A 16377-nucleotide genomic window follows, 5' to 3' on the forward strand; every position below is an offset into this window, starting at 1 on the left:
TGTGTGATTCCTCTGTAATCAAGTCTGGTCCGGATCACTCCTGTATTTAAAATTCCATTGCCTTATTGGCAAAAAATTCAAGCTTTTTAGTGTGATTTTGGAGGCACTGTAGGATCTAACCTCTTACCATGGTTCCACCCATGCCTTTTTCTCCGCCTCAGTATCCATGTAGCTTGAGCCTTTCCTTGTGATTGCATCATGTGACACAGTGTATATACTGTATGTTACTTACTTACGTGTCTGTCTTCCCCGCAAGACTGAGAGTGTCCTTGAAACTAAGTCCTGGTGATCAGTCCTCAGTTGTGCAGTAAGTATTTGTTGAATTGTACTGCAAATGCTTGAGCAGGATTTTAGCCTTTTTTCCTTTTAATATTTAGATTGATAGTTAAGAGGAATTGCATCTAAACGAAGTACAGTACTAGCTCTGTGATCTAACCTCTTACTGCCCCAGTTTGCATCTCTGAATGATGGGCGTAATAGTATCCACCTTGTAAAGTTATTGTGAGGATTCAATGAGATGATCCACGTTAGTGCTCGAAACATTGCCTCACACGGCATGAGTGCCCAGGAAATTACTACCATCATCATTATCTTTGTTTTAAATACTAGAAGGTGTAAACAGGAGAGTGGTCTTGATTTGACATTTGGGACATTTTACCTTTCTGGTAGCATGTCCGGATATGTAGACCCCAGAGGATAGTTTTGTGCTTCAAGTTTTTATGTACCAATTATTCCTTGGACAATTCTTCAGTATATCTTTTAAAATTAGCTGTAGTATGGGGATGGTACCTCATGAGATAGATGGCTGTGGGATAAATTAAGTCTTGAGCAAAGCTTAATTAGTCTTTTGAAATAATATGATTGATTAGAGTTAGCTTTATAGGATATAGAATATTAATACTCTTTTCCATCAATGAATTTGCATTGGGGCAACCAGGAAATAGAACCTGCTAACATGGGATGCATAAAATATCTTAAAAGCTGTAAGAAGCAGGTCTTGTGATCAGCAGCTGTATGAAGGTTCTTCCCTGTCCCCAGCACCTATGAGTAGCTGCAGGGAATTCAGCAGCTACTCAAAATAGTATAGTAAATAACTTTTTAGTTTTCAAAGAACTTTTGTTATAATTGGGGCAAGAAGTCTGATGTGAATGAGATACTTAGCTGTGTCAGACGGGAGTTGCCGCATGGGTTTGTTCAGAGGCACATGTACTCCCTGTCCAGAGCCCTGGACCGTCTGTGCAGCTTTGCCTTGTGGGCGGGTCTTCTCTTACCTCCACAATATGGAGGCCAGTTTGGATGAGAAAGGGAAGAGTACAGTGGACCAGGAAGGCTCTGCCCCACCCACCTCTGCTCTCAGAGCACTAGTAAGATGCGAGGAATGCCAGAACAGCTGGACCGAGGAGACAGAATTCTTTAGGGACTGCAGTCTTCCCCAGGTCCCTAGTCAGCATTTTGAGTGTTGTTACAGAATTCACTGATCTGCCTTTGCCTCAGCACCTCTCCGTGTATGCCTTCTGTACCTAATTGTATCTGTAACTGGATTATAATATCACTCCGGATTAGCGCATTGACTTTTGGCCAAGTATAGGACATTATTTATTGAAAGATTAGAATAAACCAACATTGCTAATTTCACTTAGCTCAGTTATTCCTCATGTGGGTGTGAAATATGACCTGTGATAATCCCAAATGATGAAAGTGACACTTGGAGAGGCCGTTACTTGGCAGAGGCCACACTGGTGGTACACACTGGTGATTGATGCCAGTGTCTGAAACCTCTGCAGTATGTGCCTCATAGAAAGAAGACAAAAGTCATTGGAAAAAGACTACTGTGTGTGTGTAAACTACCTTAGGAGGGGTGGCTTGAGGATGCTTGGAACTATTAAATGTTCCTGAATTGGATCCAGTTTACTTTTATTTTTTCATTAGTTTGAAAAGATGACATCCAATGAAATGTGTCCAGTTCCCACATCTGTTTGAAAAATATATATAGGCAGGCCCTATGCTTTTAATGTCAAATTCATATGAGTCGTAATAAATTGTAAAGTATCTGAATGTTTTGTGTTCCTCTCTACCTTAACCAGTGTTTGCCCATTTCACAGGAATTCATTTTTTCAATTTTTAATTATTTTTCTGCTGTGTATGTGTTTCAGGGATAGGGAGAAGATAATAAGAATGGCTTTTTACAAAAAGAATGCAAACAAATTAGGTTTTGCTACATAATCTAGTTGTTAAAATATATATATAGGCAAAAGGGTGTAAATGTCACAGTGATCTAGTGCCTTAAAGCCATATTTTATCTGCCTCTCAACTTGTAACTGTGGTGAGCACAGTAGTTGAACTATTTGAATTAAAAACCAAATTGCTGTTTTCAACAGGATGCATTCAGTTTACTAGCTTATTCAGATCCTTGGAACAGCCCAGTTGGAAATCAACTTGACCCAATTCAGAGAGAACCTGTGTGCTCAGCTCTTAACAGTGCAATATTAGGTAAGTAAAGCCAAAAAGGCACAAGTCCAACTATATTCTCTCAATATTTGAGATGGTATTATTTCTGCTGGCATTTATATTTTGGTAAAATAAGGGAAAGGTTTTCTACGTTTTAAACATTAGAATTACCTTAAAATACCTTCCTCCATTTCAATTCCAGGTTAAATGGATTCAAATGGAATAAAAACAGTACATTGGGTGTATCTGGGAAAATTTGGAAATTAGAAGTGTGTGTGGTGTGTGTGTGTGTGTGTGTGTGTGTGTGTGTGTGTGTGTGCACGCACGCATGCGGGTGCAAGCATTTCTGGCCCGAGCCACCCATATCACAGCTCCCACCATGCCTCACGTACAGGCACAGGGGCCTCCAGGTGACTTGGAAATGCCCGTCAGTACCAGCCCTTAGAGTCAAATTATATTTGCATTACAATTAATCATATTCAGCTAGATATTATTGTTGGGAAACTTGGATATGAACTCCCTGGCTTCCTGCCCTTTTGAGAGTGGAAGTGTTCAATGGGGCCGGGCAGCTCTGCTGTACTGGAAAGAGCATTGAATTTCAAGGGGGAAAATAGGCATTTAATCCCCCTTCTGCTACCTGTCAGTGTTGTGTACACTTTGTCAGCTTACTTTCCTACTTTTCTCAGCTGTATAATTGGCAATTAGGAAAAATGTGAGTACTGAGAAAACAAAGCGGGTGGGGAAGGGAGAGCGCAGCAGTGTAGTGAGGCTTAGCCAGGCGTGCGCATGGAGGGAGGGTTAGCACTGGCTGTTCCCTGGTGGTTGCCGTTCCTGTGAGCAGCGCCCTAGTGTGAATGTAGTGCTTATGTACTGAATGAGGACACTTTCTATATGAATCCTCTGTAGTCTGTGCATTTATATGTAAACTCTATAGGGTTGGTTGACTACATAGAACTATGTTTTAATTTCTGGATAATTCTTTTCAAAGGTAATTTAGATAAGTGATTTTTCACCTGACCTGAGAATCTTAATTCCCCAGGTAAAATGGAACTCCAGTTTAGAAGTATTTTCTGTGCTGTTTGGCCCCATTAGTTTTGGGGGCTTTTAGAAACATGTTTCTAATTACTTTCGCTAGATTAGAGCAGTGCCAAAGAGTAGATTAGAGAATATTCAGACAAGGAGATTTATAACGAGGGCCTGGGCTCATATGGCAGAATGTAAAGGAAGCAATTAAAAGTATTCATATTTGAGCCTTAATCTGTTTCTTTGCCTTTCTGAAATTCATTTTTGTGTGTTAAGGTCTCATACTGAAGTTTTGGAATAAGGGTAGTATCTTTGTGTTGTAGTTTTCTTATTTAGATTTTGTATATAATAAATGTGAATTTTCTTTGTGGTGTTAATGTGTTGTATTTTCTTTGGTTATGCAAAATTCATTTAGCTCTATTGGTAAACATAAGAAAACTCAGTAGCAATGCTGGGATTGTGGGGTAAATTATGGTTTACTATAATTATATTTCGAAATTGCTACCTTATAGGTAATCATAAAGCCCTGATTGCTTTGTATTTAAGGAACAGTCAGACTTGGAAAAAATTTTTGAAGACAAGTGACCAGTTTTCCTTATTATGACAGTGTTTTATATCTTGGGATCTTCAAGGGAAATAAATTTTTAAATACTAAATTGCTTGGGACCATTATCCAAGATATACATACTTTTACATATTGTGCTACATATTATGTAGGTTCAGCTATAAATAGTGCTTAAATTTATTAAATATATATAATTCCTTGCAAAATTATTAAATTGCTGTGGGGGGATGTCTGTGTGCATATTTATAAATACTATATCATCTATAAATAGTGCTTAAAGTTATTCTATTAATTGTATATAATTTCCTGCAAGTTTAGTATCCAAAAAAAAATTTTAAATGCTTATAGCCAGATGCCTTCTGTGGCCAAAATAAAGCTGCAATAAAGTACTTCTATATACTTACCTTATAGCAAGGTTACGTACTTCCCTATAAACGTTCAGGAGCCGTTTCTGAAAGGATGTTTCCTTTTCAGTGTTAATTATGTTGATTTGTATAAAACTTAAATTGTTTTTGATTCAAGTTAAGGCAAGATTATTTTAAACTAGTCATTCCTTAGTCAGCAAAAAATGTTGATCACCATCAAAATTTAGCTAAATAGCATCTTGCCACAGAATAGCCAGTACTTTAATCTTAACCCACACGCCACTTTTCAAACTGTACATTTTCATCAATTCTGAGTCTTGTCTTGCATATTTTTCTTCTTCTACTCTTAATCCTATTTTTTTTTCCTCTTCTACTTTAATCCTGAACTTGCTTCCTTTCTATTTTTGCTTCATTCCTTCTGGAACTTTTCTTTCTCCCACCACTTTGCAACCTCAGAACCAATAGTGGAATGAAATCACATGGAGCCTACCCGTCATAAATCACTGCTTTTGCCCTTTGTCGTCAACTATGCTTATGAAGGACTGACTAGTAATTTTATTAATTGGAAGTCTACATAAACTTAAAATATGGACATCTTCACAAGGAGAAATGACCAGCTTCTGAGTTTGGCCACTTTAACCATTACTTCATTTTTTCATCTTTGGCAAATTTTGATAATTACTACATGTGTACAACTGTTGACAAATTTCTGGTATGAAGGATCCTGAAAACTTTATTGGCAAATTTTTAAATGTTTGACCTATGAATTATAAATTACCCCTCCAAAATTGTGCTCTATCATCTCTCATGGTCACCATCACCCCTACCATGGTGCTCCCTACCAACCCGAGTAACACTCACCACTGTGCCTTGGAGACAGTTAGGCAGCCTAAGTTGGGTCCTTCCCACAACACACACCCCCAAAGAGGAAGAATCCATCAGTAAAACTTTTACCGAAAACCTCGTGCCTTTTCTATTAATGTCAACTGACCTTGCTCAAATAGAAGTGAAATACTAAATATTCCTTATTCCCCTCCTGTAAATTATATCATAGTTAAGAAATTATATCATAGTTAACATGGAAATAAAAGATTTAGAGGCTCTAACACTTTAAAAAGTCTAATTCTGAAGGACTCTTTCTTCTAGTTGAATACCCAGTACCCACCCATACTACCTTGTCAGAGTAGTACCTCCAAAGCATTCATCATTTGCTTAGAAACTGTCTTTACTAGTTAGGTAGTTAAGAGTGACATATGCATTGGTAATGGTGTAAGTAATGCAGTGTTTTCCAAATGTCTTGCTAATTGCTATTTCCATTTTTAATCATCTTTCCCCAGAAACTCACAATCTGCCAAAGCAACCTCCTCTTGCCCTAGCAATGGGACAGGCCACACAATGTCTAGGACTGATGGCTCGATCAGGAATTGGATCTTGTGCATTTGCCACAGTGGAAGACTACCTACATTAGCTATGCATTTAAGGAGCTCACTTATATTTGTGGCATATAGTCAACATGGAAGTAGACCAGCTCTGCTGATTTGAAATTTAGATTTTTTTAATTATGTACTGGGGACAGGTTTTTGTCGCTTTACATTGCTTCCTAGTTTACAGCATGATGCAAATGATTTTCTAACTTAGTGTTAGGAGAAATTATTTTCCATCTTTAACCTCTTAGTTGTCTAAGAGTTAAATATTACTGAATCTCAGACGTTCAAATTGATCATCACAAATCCTTTAAAACAATTACCTAAAAGAAACCAAAAAATCCTGCCTTCTTTGTTGGGGGGAAAGGGGGGAAGGAAATGGAGCAAGTTGTGTTGTGTTAGCATGTGGGTGATGTAAACTTCCAATTGGGCAATGTTCCGACCCCTGCTCCCATATAAGCATTCAATCAGTGTAACTTACAAAATGCATAAACATCCGACAGTTTGAATTGATAGTGTTGATGGAAGAAATCATTTTTAATGTGTACTGTAAAACTTGAAATACTCAGGAGCTGAGTGAATACGTTTGTTGCTACTTACAATCCCAACCTGTTAGTCCCAGTAGTTTTGTTTTAACATGGTCTTTTCAACTTTGTTTCCTGTTTAACTACCAACGACTTCTGTTGTAGACTCACAAGTTTAACTGTTGTATTATAACAGTATTACATGTCAACGGTGTGGTTATGACCTTTATTTATATAAAAACCAAATATTTAGTCAATTTACCGTGTCTTAATTTAATCTTTGTACACCTTCCATTTTTAAGTGCTTAAATGAGTACTATATTGCAATAAAAATGTAGTGATATAATTAACCAGCCATTAAAAATTTACTTCTCCAGATATTAGAGTGTCAACTGAGTTTATATATTAGGTACTTGCATCCTTATGATTAATATAAAATTAGAGCAATGTTTTAATTTTAGAGTGATTTTTACTATAAATCTGAGTTCTACAACCAAAGACTGCCTTCAGTTTACTACTGGCTTCTCTGTATTATGGTCAAACATGATATTGTGAGTGACATAGAAAGAAAAGGGGAAATTAATCTCCTCATTTTCATATTCATAATAAGAGATGTTACTTGCTAGTAAAGCAAACCCTCAAACTAATTAAAAGTAAACTTTAAACAAGCTGTTCAACAGTATAACCCTATCCTTTGGTTGAGTATTATTTTGTACACTGAGGATTGAACCTTCATTAAGAACAGATATTTATCTACATTTGGATATTGCACTTTTTACAGTTCTCTTGCTCATTCTGTATTTTGTGAAGCAAATTCTCATCAGTAGCACTGAGAAACTAAGGCACCGGAGAGCTGCAGACAGAAAGACTTTTCATGGATGTCCATTTCTCCTCCTCCCTGCCATTCCTGCCACATATCAACTGCCGGGTAGGGGGTGAGGGGGAGAAGAGGTGCCCTTTCTGGTGTTGCTTATATTCAATTAAATGGATAAACAAAAAGAAATGGAAACAATTCATTTTAAACTGCTGTTTCTTCCAGGACCTTCAAAGACTAAAGGCGTACCTGTACTCCAGAATGATGACATGTGACGGGGTACTTCCACAAATTATGATTTGTGTAATGACCCTTTACAATGATTTATAAATGATTTATTAGATTTTTTAAGACAAGTCAATCTTCTAAACTATTAAGTTTTATACATCCAAAGTTCTTATTCTTCATTTAGCTTTGATCTACTTCTTAGAAGTTTTTCATCTTTCTGACCATCCACCGTTTTTTAAACCTCTTAGCATTTTGTTTTTTCTGGGTTCCTAGAATAGAAAGTTTGTGCAGTAAGAATATTAGAGATACAAAATTCCCAAGAAATAGTTCAAAAATTTTCAAGATACTCTATATGAGTAGAAATACTAAAATTACGTCTATTAAATTAGATTGTATATTAGATGTATACATACTACACTGACCTATATTTTCAGAATTAAAATATTAATATAGAAGCCATTATAAAAAAAGATACTTTGTAATTATTTGAGTATTTATCTCATTGAAAAAGAACATCATTCAATATATAAAACAATCAGAGCAAAGAGAATAAAGCTGGACCTTACCCCAACCATTATTCAAAAACTGGGCTGCAGCCTTTTTCACTGGTAACCTCTTGTTGTCAAGAGACAGGAACTTATTTACTAGAAAAGAGAATTATTATATTATTTCTTTGTTTATTTGCAGTAAAAAGTGAGAAAAACAGTTCCTAAGGAAATTTACCAGTAGTTCTGTTGGTTCCTGGACCATATAAAGAATTTTGTATGAAGGCTTTGGCTGCTTGTTGCCTTGAATCTCTCAGATCTTGATCTTTTAGCCTTAGAGCCCAGTAGCTTTTATTCTGGCTGATCAATACAAAAGGTCAAAAAGAATGAGGTTGATTGATAACACACTTCAAAATAAGGTATTTTTGTTGTCTCAAAAAGTGGGTGGAAAAACCAAAATATTGATTTTGTATATGCACAGATAATGAATAAAACTAAATTACAGGGCTATTTTATAAGAAATAGACTCATATTCACATTTTGGTAGAGCAAATTATTTTGTTTTTATATAAATATCACTATTTGTTTTCCCACAGAGGATCCAATCTGAAATTGCTAATTAAAATATTTCCCCAAATAAGCCACAACTCTCAAAAGGTCACCTTCATATCCTACAGGAAAAAAAGAAGACTCTTCTTACCCGACAGTCTGAACTTTTTGTACTTTAGCTTTCTTGGAATCACTTCCTTTTTCACATTCTTCATTTTTGTTCTGTAAATTAACTGAAAAATTGAGTTTTATTTCTAGTTAGCACTTACGTAAAAATAAATCAGGAGCACATACTGGAGCTTACATTAAATAGCTACTACACACCAATCTGATGCAGTTTTTATTTGGAAGAAATATAGGGAATAGGCCCAAGCTAAACTTGGCCTGCTTTGTTCCCATGCTCTCTAAGGGCCAATAACATCTGACTGCAAATATCTGCAAATGCACTTGACACTTACATGAGAAATTATTTAAATTAGAATAGTTCATACCTTCTTTTGACTTTCCTGGTGATTTCTTGATGCTAAGAGGAGAACAACAACACAAAAATTGACTGGTATGGCAGATAGCAAAGATTATTCAACTTGTTACACAATTTCATCTGGTTTTACAAATAGGATGACCCGCATCGTTTTCATTACCACCATCCTCAGTTTTTACTCAGGATCTTTAATCAGTTTTAGAAAGCAAGTCACTCCCCAATGCACTACCACCAACTCCCAGTCCACAAACTAGTATATTCTTGGATGGGAGTATCTTCTCAGAACTTAAAATTTGAAAGCATATTAGTAGGCTATCCAAGAAGCAGACTGCTATGGTTAATGGGAGTTAAGAAAGGAGATATAACACGTCACTTGAAATACAAAGTGAAATGTGGTAGGCTTGCCTCACTTCATTTGGAGAAATCACAAAGGATTAATGCAACAATTTAAACCCGACAAGGACTAGCCTTGAGGAGTCTGGTCTGAGAGACAAATGTAAACTGAGAAAACACTATGAGATGCCTGCACAGAAGCACTTGCACAGTAGAAAAGCTACAAAAGAGGAAGTAATGGGGTGAGTGGAGTGAGAGAACACAGAGGTAATATGTGGGCTTGGTTGTAAAAGATGGATGGGGAATTGGCCACCAAATACATGTTAGGTTGGTGCAAAAGTAATTGCGGTTTTAAAAGGTTAAAAATTGCAAAAACCGCAATTACTTTTGCACCAACCTAACGTTTAATATATTTGAGATCTGAGTAACTTCCAAAAAGTTCTACAGAAAATCTGAGAACCACTGGCCTAGGTACAGAGATACAAGACTATGCTTCTGAACTTAAAAGCATTAAGGGGAGACAACGGGGATAGAAAAATAACATTTAGAAGTCTAAATTTACTCAGGTTTGATTCTGTGGGATAGATGAGGAAGAGGAAAACGACAGCGTTGGCTTTAAACACTGAATGGATGGCAAAGCAACTAAATGAAATGGGGAAAAGGAGGAAGGACAAGTAGGGGACAGGTAAGGATGGGACAAGTTGAGTTTTAGGAGTCTGGGTAAGTGTCTGCTACTACACTAAATGATAAATTCCAAGACACTTGTTTTATTCACTACTATCTACCCTGCCCGTAGTACAATGACAGTTGCTCAACAACTGGTTGAATAAATACTCTGAGATCAGGAACTCAGAAGCTAGAGTCAGCAGTGGGAATGAACAAAAAGAAATGGCAAAAGACTGAAGAAGTGAAATACTTCCCTCCACCTTTCCCACCAAATTCAAATACGTACTGCATAGCTAATTTAGGCTTTACTTCTTCAATTACATGGATTCAAATAAATGTCTATACCACTATGGAATTCAAAGACGGGTGAATGTAAGCAAATACCAAGATTCATTACTTACTTAGTCTGTGAAACTGTAGTTAACTTCTCTAGAATGGAGTCTGGAAGGAGCTTCCTTTTCTTAAAGACATTTAAAATGAAAAAGTGAGGTACATGACGACATACCATGGGACAACATACCCTGGGCTGCTTCTGAAGTTACACATTTTAAGGACAGCCTTATCTTGCGCAAGTGAATGAATCAGGCTGCCCGCTGCCCGCACTGTATCTCTACGCTGTGGGACAACGGGAATCAGAAAACGTATTCCACATTCTTTGGAAGACCTGGTGAAGACTGGGAAGGGTCCCCACTGTCTGCCAACGCTCAGGTCACTGTTACACACTGAAAGCAGTTAAGTCACGTCCATCTGGAGTCAGTCCTCTGTGGCTAAGCTTCCAAACAGAACAATGATATTCTGTTTGTACGGCCCTTGGCTTACACAGCACCTCATGTATGTCTAACAGCAACCCAGCTGCAGGTAAGAAAACTACCTCCGCGAGGCGAAACGGCTGGTGTCACGGCGAGCTGAGGGTCAGAGTGACAGTACCCGTAAGATTTCAAATTCACGACTCTTCTCACCCCCATTTTCAATCGGTGGACAGCAAAGAATACGAACATTTTTGTTTTCACCGATGTCAGAAGGAATATTAGCGACTTCTTCCCCACCCCCATATCCTACCAGCTTTTGCATCAAACATGGGAATTCCACCCTATGCCGGGTACTCTACATTCCAACCTTTTGTTCAATGAACAGCTCCTCGCGTCGCTTCCTCTTTTCTTTCAAAAGTGTTTTATCCCTGAAAGGAAGGGTGACAGGTCAGTGCGGAGAGAGACAAACGGGGAGGGAAGGGGACGGTTCTCCGGCCCGGCCGCAGGCTCCGAACCTGCGCGCTGTCTCCCGAACTCGCCGCTCCTCTTCTCTCGCTTCCGCCTGGGCGCTGGCGAAAGTAAGCTCCTCCGGGGCTTCGTCGTCAAATTCTTCATCCCCTTCGTCGTCTTCCTCCAGCGGCTCGGCCGCCGCGCCGCTGCTGGGCTGCCCGAGCAACAGGCCGTGCTCCGCCTCCTCCTCCGAGGCGGGCTGGCTGTCGTCCACCATCGCCGACGCCGACGCCGGGGCGCGGGACGCGCGCGGCCGAAGCTGCACCATGGCCCACGCCGCGCCGGACCGTCTGACCTCTGACCTGGAAGCAGCCCCACGCAAGCCCAGGGTGAGGTGAGGAGAAAGCCACGCTGGTTTCATCGCCCCCTGCAGGCTCGGAGGCCCCATTAAGAAAAGGGACGTGAGAGAAGGCCCAAGACTAGCGGAGGCGCACGCGCCGGGCGGGGGAGGGCGTGGCCTAACGAAAGCCTGAGGGTGTTTCCTTCCGGAGGCCGCCAGCTTCCTCCCGGCTCGCAGCGGCGGAGCGCGGGCTGGGAGCGCTAGTGGGGATGGGGCTTGTTTCCTGGCAGGGAAGCTCTATCGTGCTGCCTGCTCTGCCGGGATGCGGAGAGAAGGGTTGCCTGGGTCCCCGCGCTCCTCGAGGCGGGCTGGCGCGGGTCACACCATCCGGGGCCCAGAAACTCGGTGAGCGCAAGCCCCAGTCGCCCTATCGCCGCCTTTTTTTTAGCACCGGATCCGCTCGGTTGATCCAGTTAATCTGTATTTGCAGATGTGCCTCCTCCCTTCACTCCGCACTCTACGAAGTGGCGTTTCAAAGGGAAGAAATACGCTATAGCGACAGGACCTTGATGCCTTAAGGTCCTGCTGTCGCCGACGAGAGCAAGTTGGCAGACATAGGCTTATCGAGCCTCAGCACCAAACGTATGCTTGGCGACACGGGTCGCCGTTTCCTGGCTTCCCTGACCACCAGCCGCCGAGTACTGCTTGTCCGTGCCTCTGTTCTGTTCATCACTGACACCCTCCCGAACAGTTTGACTCCATTTGAATGTAAGCTCTGTGACAGCAGCCACCCCATCTGGTTCCCTGCTGCAACCCCAGGACCTTGAACAATGGCTGGTCCATTGCAAATCCTGAATCTGGTAAAAGAATGACTTCACTGTGAATGCAACCCTAGTACTATTTATTTAACCTCCAAGTATATTTCATTTTTTAGTATACATGGCCTTTGGTGATCTCTGTTTATCTTCTCCCACAACAGTAAACGATTCATCATTCTCTAAACAAACCGACCTGTTGCACACTTGCCATGCATTTTTACATGCTGTTCCCTCTACTGATAAACACTCCCCAGTGTGGAACTCCTAGTTATACCTCAACTCCCACCCATGCTGACTCCTTCTCAAAAGCCTTTCAAACACCTTAACATCTACCTCATCCCCACTTGGCCCATCTCTAATTGCATTTTCTATTCTTCTATTTTCTAATTGCACAATTCTCTATTACTGTGGTTTCCATACAGTATAATAGTTCACATGACAGTTGTCCCAACCATTCTGTGAACTCCTTGGGGCTAAGATTCATGTCTTACTAATTTTATTTCTAATGTCTGTCATATGGTAGATGTTCAATAATATTAAATTGAATAATTTCTACTTCACATACATTTTATATTTTCAATTCTCCTTTCATCTTCTCTAAGAAAACCAAAACATGAACAAAAATATCAAAGCACGAAAACAAAAAATAGCTGCTAGTGCCAAAGGCCCAGTATGAGAGGAATGACAAAGGACAGTTCTAGAGTATCTGGGCCTTGAAAATTAAAAATATAATCAGAGTCTCTGAGACAGTGTGCTGACTTCCATTACTGCTAACACTAGAAAATGTATCAAGTTTTGAGAAACCCAACAACAAACCTATTAGAAATGAATAATGGCACTAGAAACTAATATAAAAAACATTTAAAAAAAATTTTTTTAAGTGAATGATGGTATTTTATGTACAAAAACTACATTATAGTCATTACAAGTACCCTCAGCGTACATGCTTTGACCCACCCATGTGAAACGTGAACCAAACCATAAAGGTGCTTGGCTGGCGCTTCAGATTCCTTGTAGGTTATGGACATTGCTCTTGCCCATGCAAAGGACCTTTGGGATTTATTAAAAGGTATGACTTGCAAATGCAGTATAAAGTTTTATGTCACAGTGCCTTGTCGTCTATTTCCACAAAAGCCAAAGTGGGTAACACTGAATGCAGTTTTGTAAGGGGCTGATGTGATGTGGCCCAGGTGTGTAATCACCCAAGGAGCCACCTGATCCAAGGGATCTTGTTATGTGTGACCTTCCTACACTGTTTACTAACGGTTGCTCCTCCCAGTCAGGCCTCTGATGTTTGCGGGACAGCAGGCTCTCCAAGGGCCCTGGGTGTTGCATTAGGTGGTGAGGTTAGAGGCGAGAACTGTGTTTTTTACTACTTTACACCAAGGTTAAGTCCCATGGGAAACACTCCCTTCAGAATTCAGTGTCTGGGAAAGACTGGCAGACCCCGTTGTATGTTTATATTTAGAAATAGTCAACCATCACCTCTCCCTTTCCTCCCTGGCTGCTAAGAAGGCTAGTGCTAAATTTTAGGCAGTTATGTTTATCCTTGGAGTCCACATACTTGCATCGTTTTTTCAGTTTTATTTTTTAATTTCATTTTTTATTTTTTTCATTTTCCTTTTTATTACTTTTGTCTTCCTTCCTTGCATGAGTTCTTATTGTATTCCACATACTTTGAGCTAAAACAGCCAATCAAGGTAAATACTGAAAAAAAAAGTACCCCCAAAAGATATCTCTTGGGGTCAAATCTTTATACAATAAATTACCTACTGTAGAGTGATTCAATTTTCCTCCAAAACTTGTACAAAAATCAGAAATACTAAGGTTTTACCCCTCTACTTATATCATTGCCCAAATAGCAAAAATACAATTGAGATAATCACATTTTTAAGACACTCTAATTACAACTTTTTCCCCTCCCAATAACAAACCAAGCACATCAGAGGTATTTTATGGTTAAGTTCAAACTAAATAACATGCGTTAACTTTACAGTTCTCTGATTTCTTGTAACTACGTTTGCTATTGTTACCTCTAAGACCCTATCACTAATCCACAGGTTGGATCCCCCGCCAGAGAATCAGAGGATGTCTTTAGATCTTCCAGTATTCATCTCACCATCCACAGGATTGTATCTCCTGTTTGTAGCTTGGTACTTAGATGTACTATAATTTCTTCCCTCCCCAGGACAATTAAGAAACTGTTTCAGTTTCATGAGGAGCAAGGGCTTCAGGAAGAGTCTTACCACAGGGCCCCTGGAAATGAAACCTGAAACACAAGGACAGATACAGCAGTTAGGAGCAAAATCAACATACTATGTCAGCAAGTTACACATTTTTTTTTAAAGATTTTTATTTAAAAATATAGCTAACATAACATATCATATATCAGTTTCAGGGGTACACCATAGTTATTCAACATTTATGTACCTAAAGAAGTGATCACCATGATAAGACCAGCAACCATCTGACACTGTACCACGCTATCACAATATTGACTCTATTCCCCATGCTGTACATTACATCCCCGTGACTTATTGTTTTATACCTGAAAATTTGAATCTCTTATTCCACTTCACCTTTCCCCCCCTTTTAAAATTTATCAATTACAGCTGACATTCAATATTATATTAATTTCAGTTGTACAGCATAGTGGTTAGACATCTGTATAATTTAAGAAGGGATTCTTCCTGACTAGTCTAGTATCCACCTGGCACTATCCATAAGTTATTACCATATTATTGATTAGATTCCCTGTGCTTTACTTTTCATCCCCATGACTATTTTGTAACTACCAGTCTGTATTTCTTAATTCCTTCACTTTTTTCACCCTGCCCCCTAACTCTCCCATCTATCACCCCAACAAATCTAGTAGCCATCCGACACCATACACACTTATTACAACAATATTGACTATAATCCTTACGTTATACCCTACATGCCCATAACTACTTTGTAACAACCAATTTGTACCGCTTAATCCCTTCCCCTTCTTTCACACACATCCCAAACCCCCTCCCATCTGGCAACCATCAAAATGTTCTCTGTATCTATGAGTTTGCTTCTTTTTTGTTTATTTTGTTCTTAGATTCCACATATAAGCGAAATCACATTGCATCCATCTTGGTCTGTCTTATACTCCATTCAGCACAATGCCCTCCAGGTCCATCCATGTCACCACAGATGGCAAGAACCCATTCCCTTCCCTGGCCCAGCAATATCCCATTGTATGTATGTACCACCTCCTCTTTATCCATTCTTCCATCGACGGACACCCAGGCTGCCTCCACATCTTGGCCACTGTAAACAATGCTGCAATGAACATATGGATGCTCACGTCCCTTCAAAGTAGCATTTTGGGTTTCTTCAGGTAAATACCCAGAAGTGGGATTACTGGGTCCTTCTTTGTCTCTTTTTATAGCATTTGTTTTAAAGTCTATTTTGTCTGGTATAAGTATTCTACCCCAGGTTTTTCAGTATTTTTCCATTTCCATTTTCATAAAATATTTTTTTCTATCCTTTACTTTCCATTTGTGTGTCTTTCAATCTGAAGCAAGTCTTGTAGGCAGTATATGGAAGGGTTTTGTTTTCTTATCCAATCAACCACCCTGTGATTTTTATTGAAGCATTTAATCCATTGAAAGTAATCATTGATAGATATGTAACAATTGCCATTTTATTATTCATATTTTTTATCTCCCCTCCCCCCCAATCTTAAAGAAGTCCCTCTAACATTCCTTGTAATACTGGTTTGGTGGTGATGAACTGCTTTAATTTTTTCTGGTCTGGAAAGCTCTTTATCTGTCCGTTGATTCTAAATGATAGCCTTACTGGGTAGTCTTGGTTGTAGATCCTTGCTTTTCATCACTTTGAATATTTCCTGCCAGTCTCTTCTGGCTTGCAAAGTTTCTGGTGAGAAATCAGCTTACAATCTTATGGGAGCTCCCTTAAAAGTTACTGTTAGGTTGGTGCAAAAGTAATTGCAGTTTTTGTGATTATTTTTAACCTTTTAAACCACAATTACTTTTGCACCAACCTAATAGTTACCTTTCTCTTGCTGCTTTTGGGATTCTTTCTTTATCTTTAACATTTGCCATTCTAATTATAATGTGTCT

The 16377-nt window shown here is 39.3% G+C and overlaps 3 protein-coding genes across 6 annotated transcripts in view; 1 reads left to right on the forward strand and 2 right to left on the reverse strand.

Annotated features, from left to right (window-relative positions):
- Positions 1 to 6727, forward strand: part of RANBP9 (RAN binding protein 9) — an 80840-nt gene extending 74113 nt beyond the window's left edge. The window contains exons 13-14 of the mRNA XM_074335205.1: positions 2379 to 2490; positions 5739 to 6727. Of these exons, the coding sequence (XP_074191306.1) occupies positions 2379 to 2490; positions 5739 to 5869 (243 nt within the window). The 3' untranslated portion in view covers positions 5870 to 6727. The remainder of the gene's footprint in view (positions 1 to 2378; positions 2491 to 5738) is intronic.
- A 756-nt stretch (positions 6728 to 7483) lies between these two features.
- On the reverse strand, positions 7484 to 11575 carry NOL7 (nucleolar protein 7). Its single transcript, XM_019742981.2, has 8 exons — positions 11170 to 11575; positions 11022 to 11082; positions 10307 to 10365; positions 8917 to 8948; positions 8577 to 8658; positions 8115 to 8236; positions 7958 to 8035; positions 7484 to 7660 (listed from the first exon to the last, which is right to left on the reverse strand). Exons 1-8 carry the CDS (start codon positions 11550 to 11552, stop codon positions 7590 to 7592), a joined length of 888 nt encoding a protein of 295 aa, XP_019598540.2. The 5' UTR covers positions 11553 to 11575; the 3' UTR covers positions 7484 to 7589.
- A 2256-nt stretch (positions 11576 to 13831) lies between these two features.
- Positions 13832 to 16377, reverse strand: part of SIRT5 (sirtuin 5) — a 34233-nt gene continuing 31687 nt past the window's right edge. For 3 of the 4 annotated variants that reach the window (XM_074335206.1, XM_019742978.2, XM_019742977.2), the window contains exon 9: positions 13832 to 14531. In XM_074335206.1, the coding sequence (XP_074191307.1) occupies positions 14456 to 14531 (76 nt within the window). In that variant the 3' untranslated portion in view covers positions 13832 to 14455. The remainder of the gene's footprint in view (positions 14532 to 16377) is intronic. The other variant, XM_074335207.1, reaches the window with a different exon arrangement.

The sequence above is a fragment of the Rhinolophus sinicus genome, linkage group LG06 (genome assembly GCF_036562045.2).
Source record: "Rhinolophus sinicus isolate RSC01 linkage group LG06, ASM3656204v1, whole genome shotgun sequence".
Lineage (NCBI taxonomy): Eukaryota > Metazoa > Chordata > Mammalia > Chiroptera > Rhinolophidae > Rhinolophus > Rhinolophus sinicus.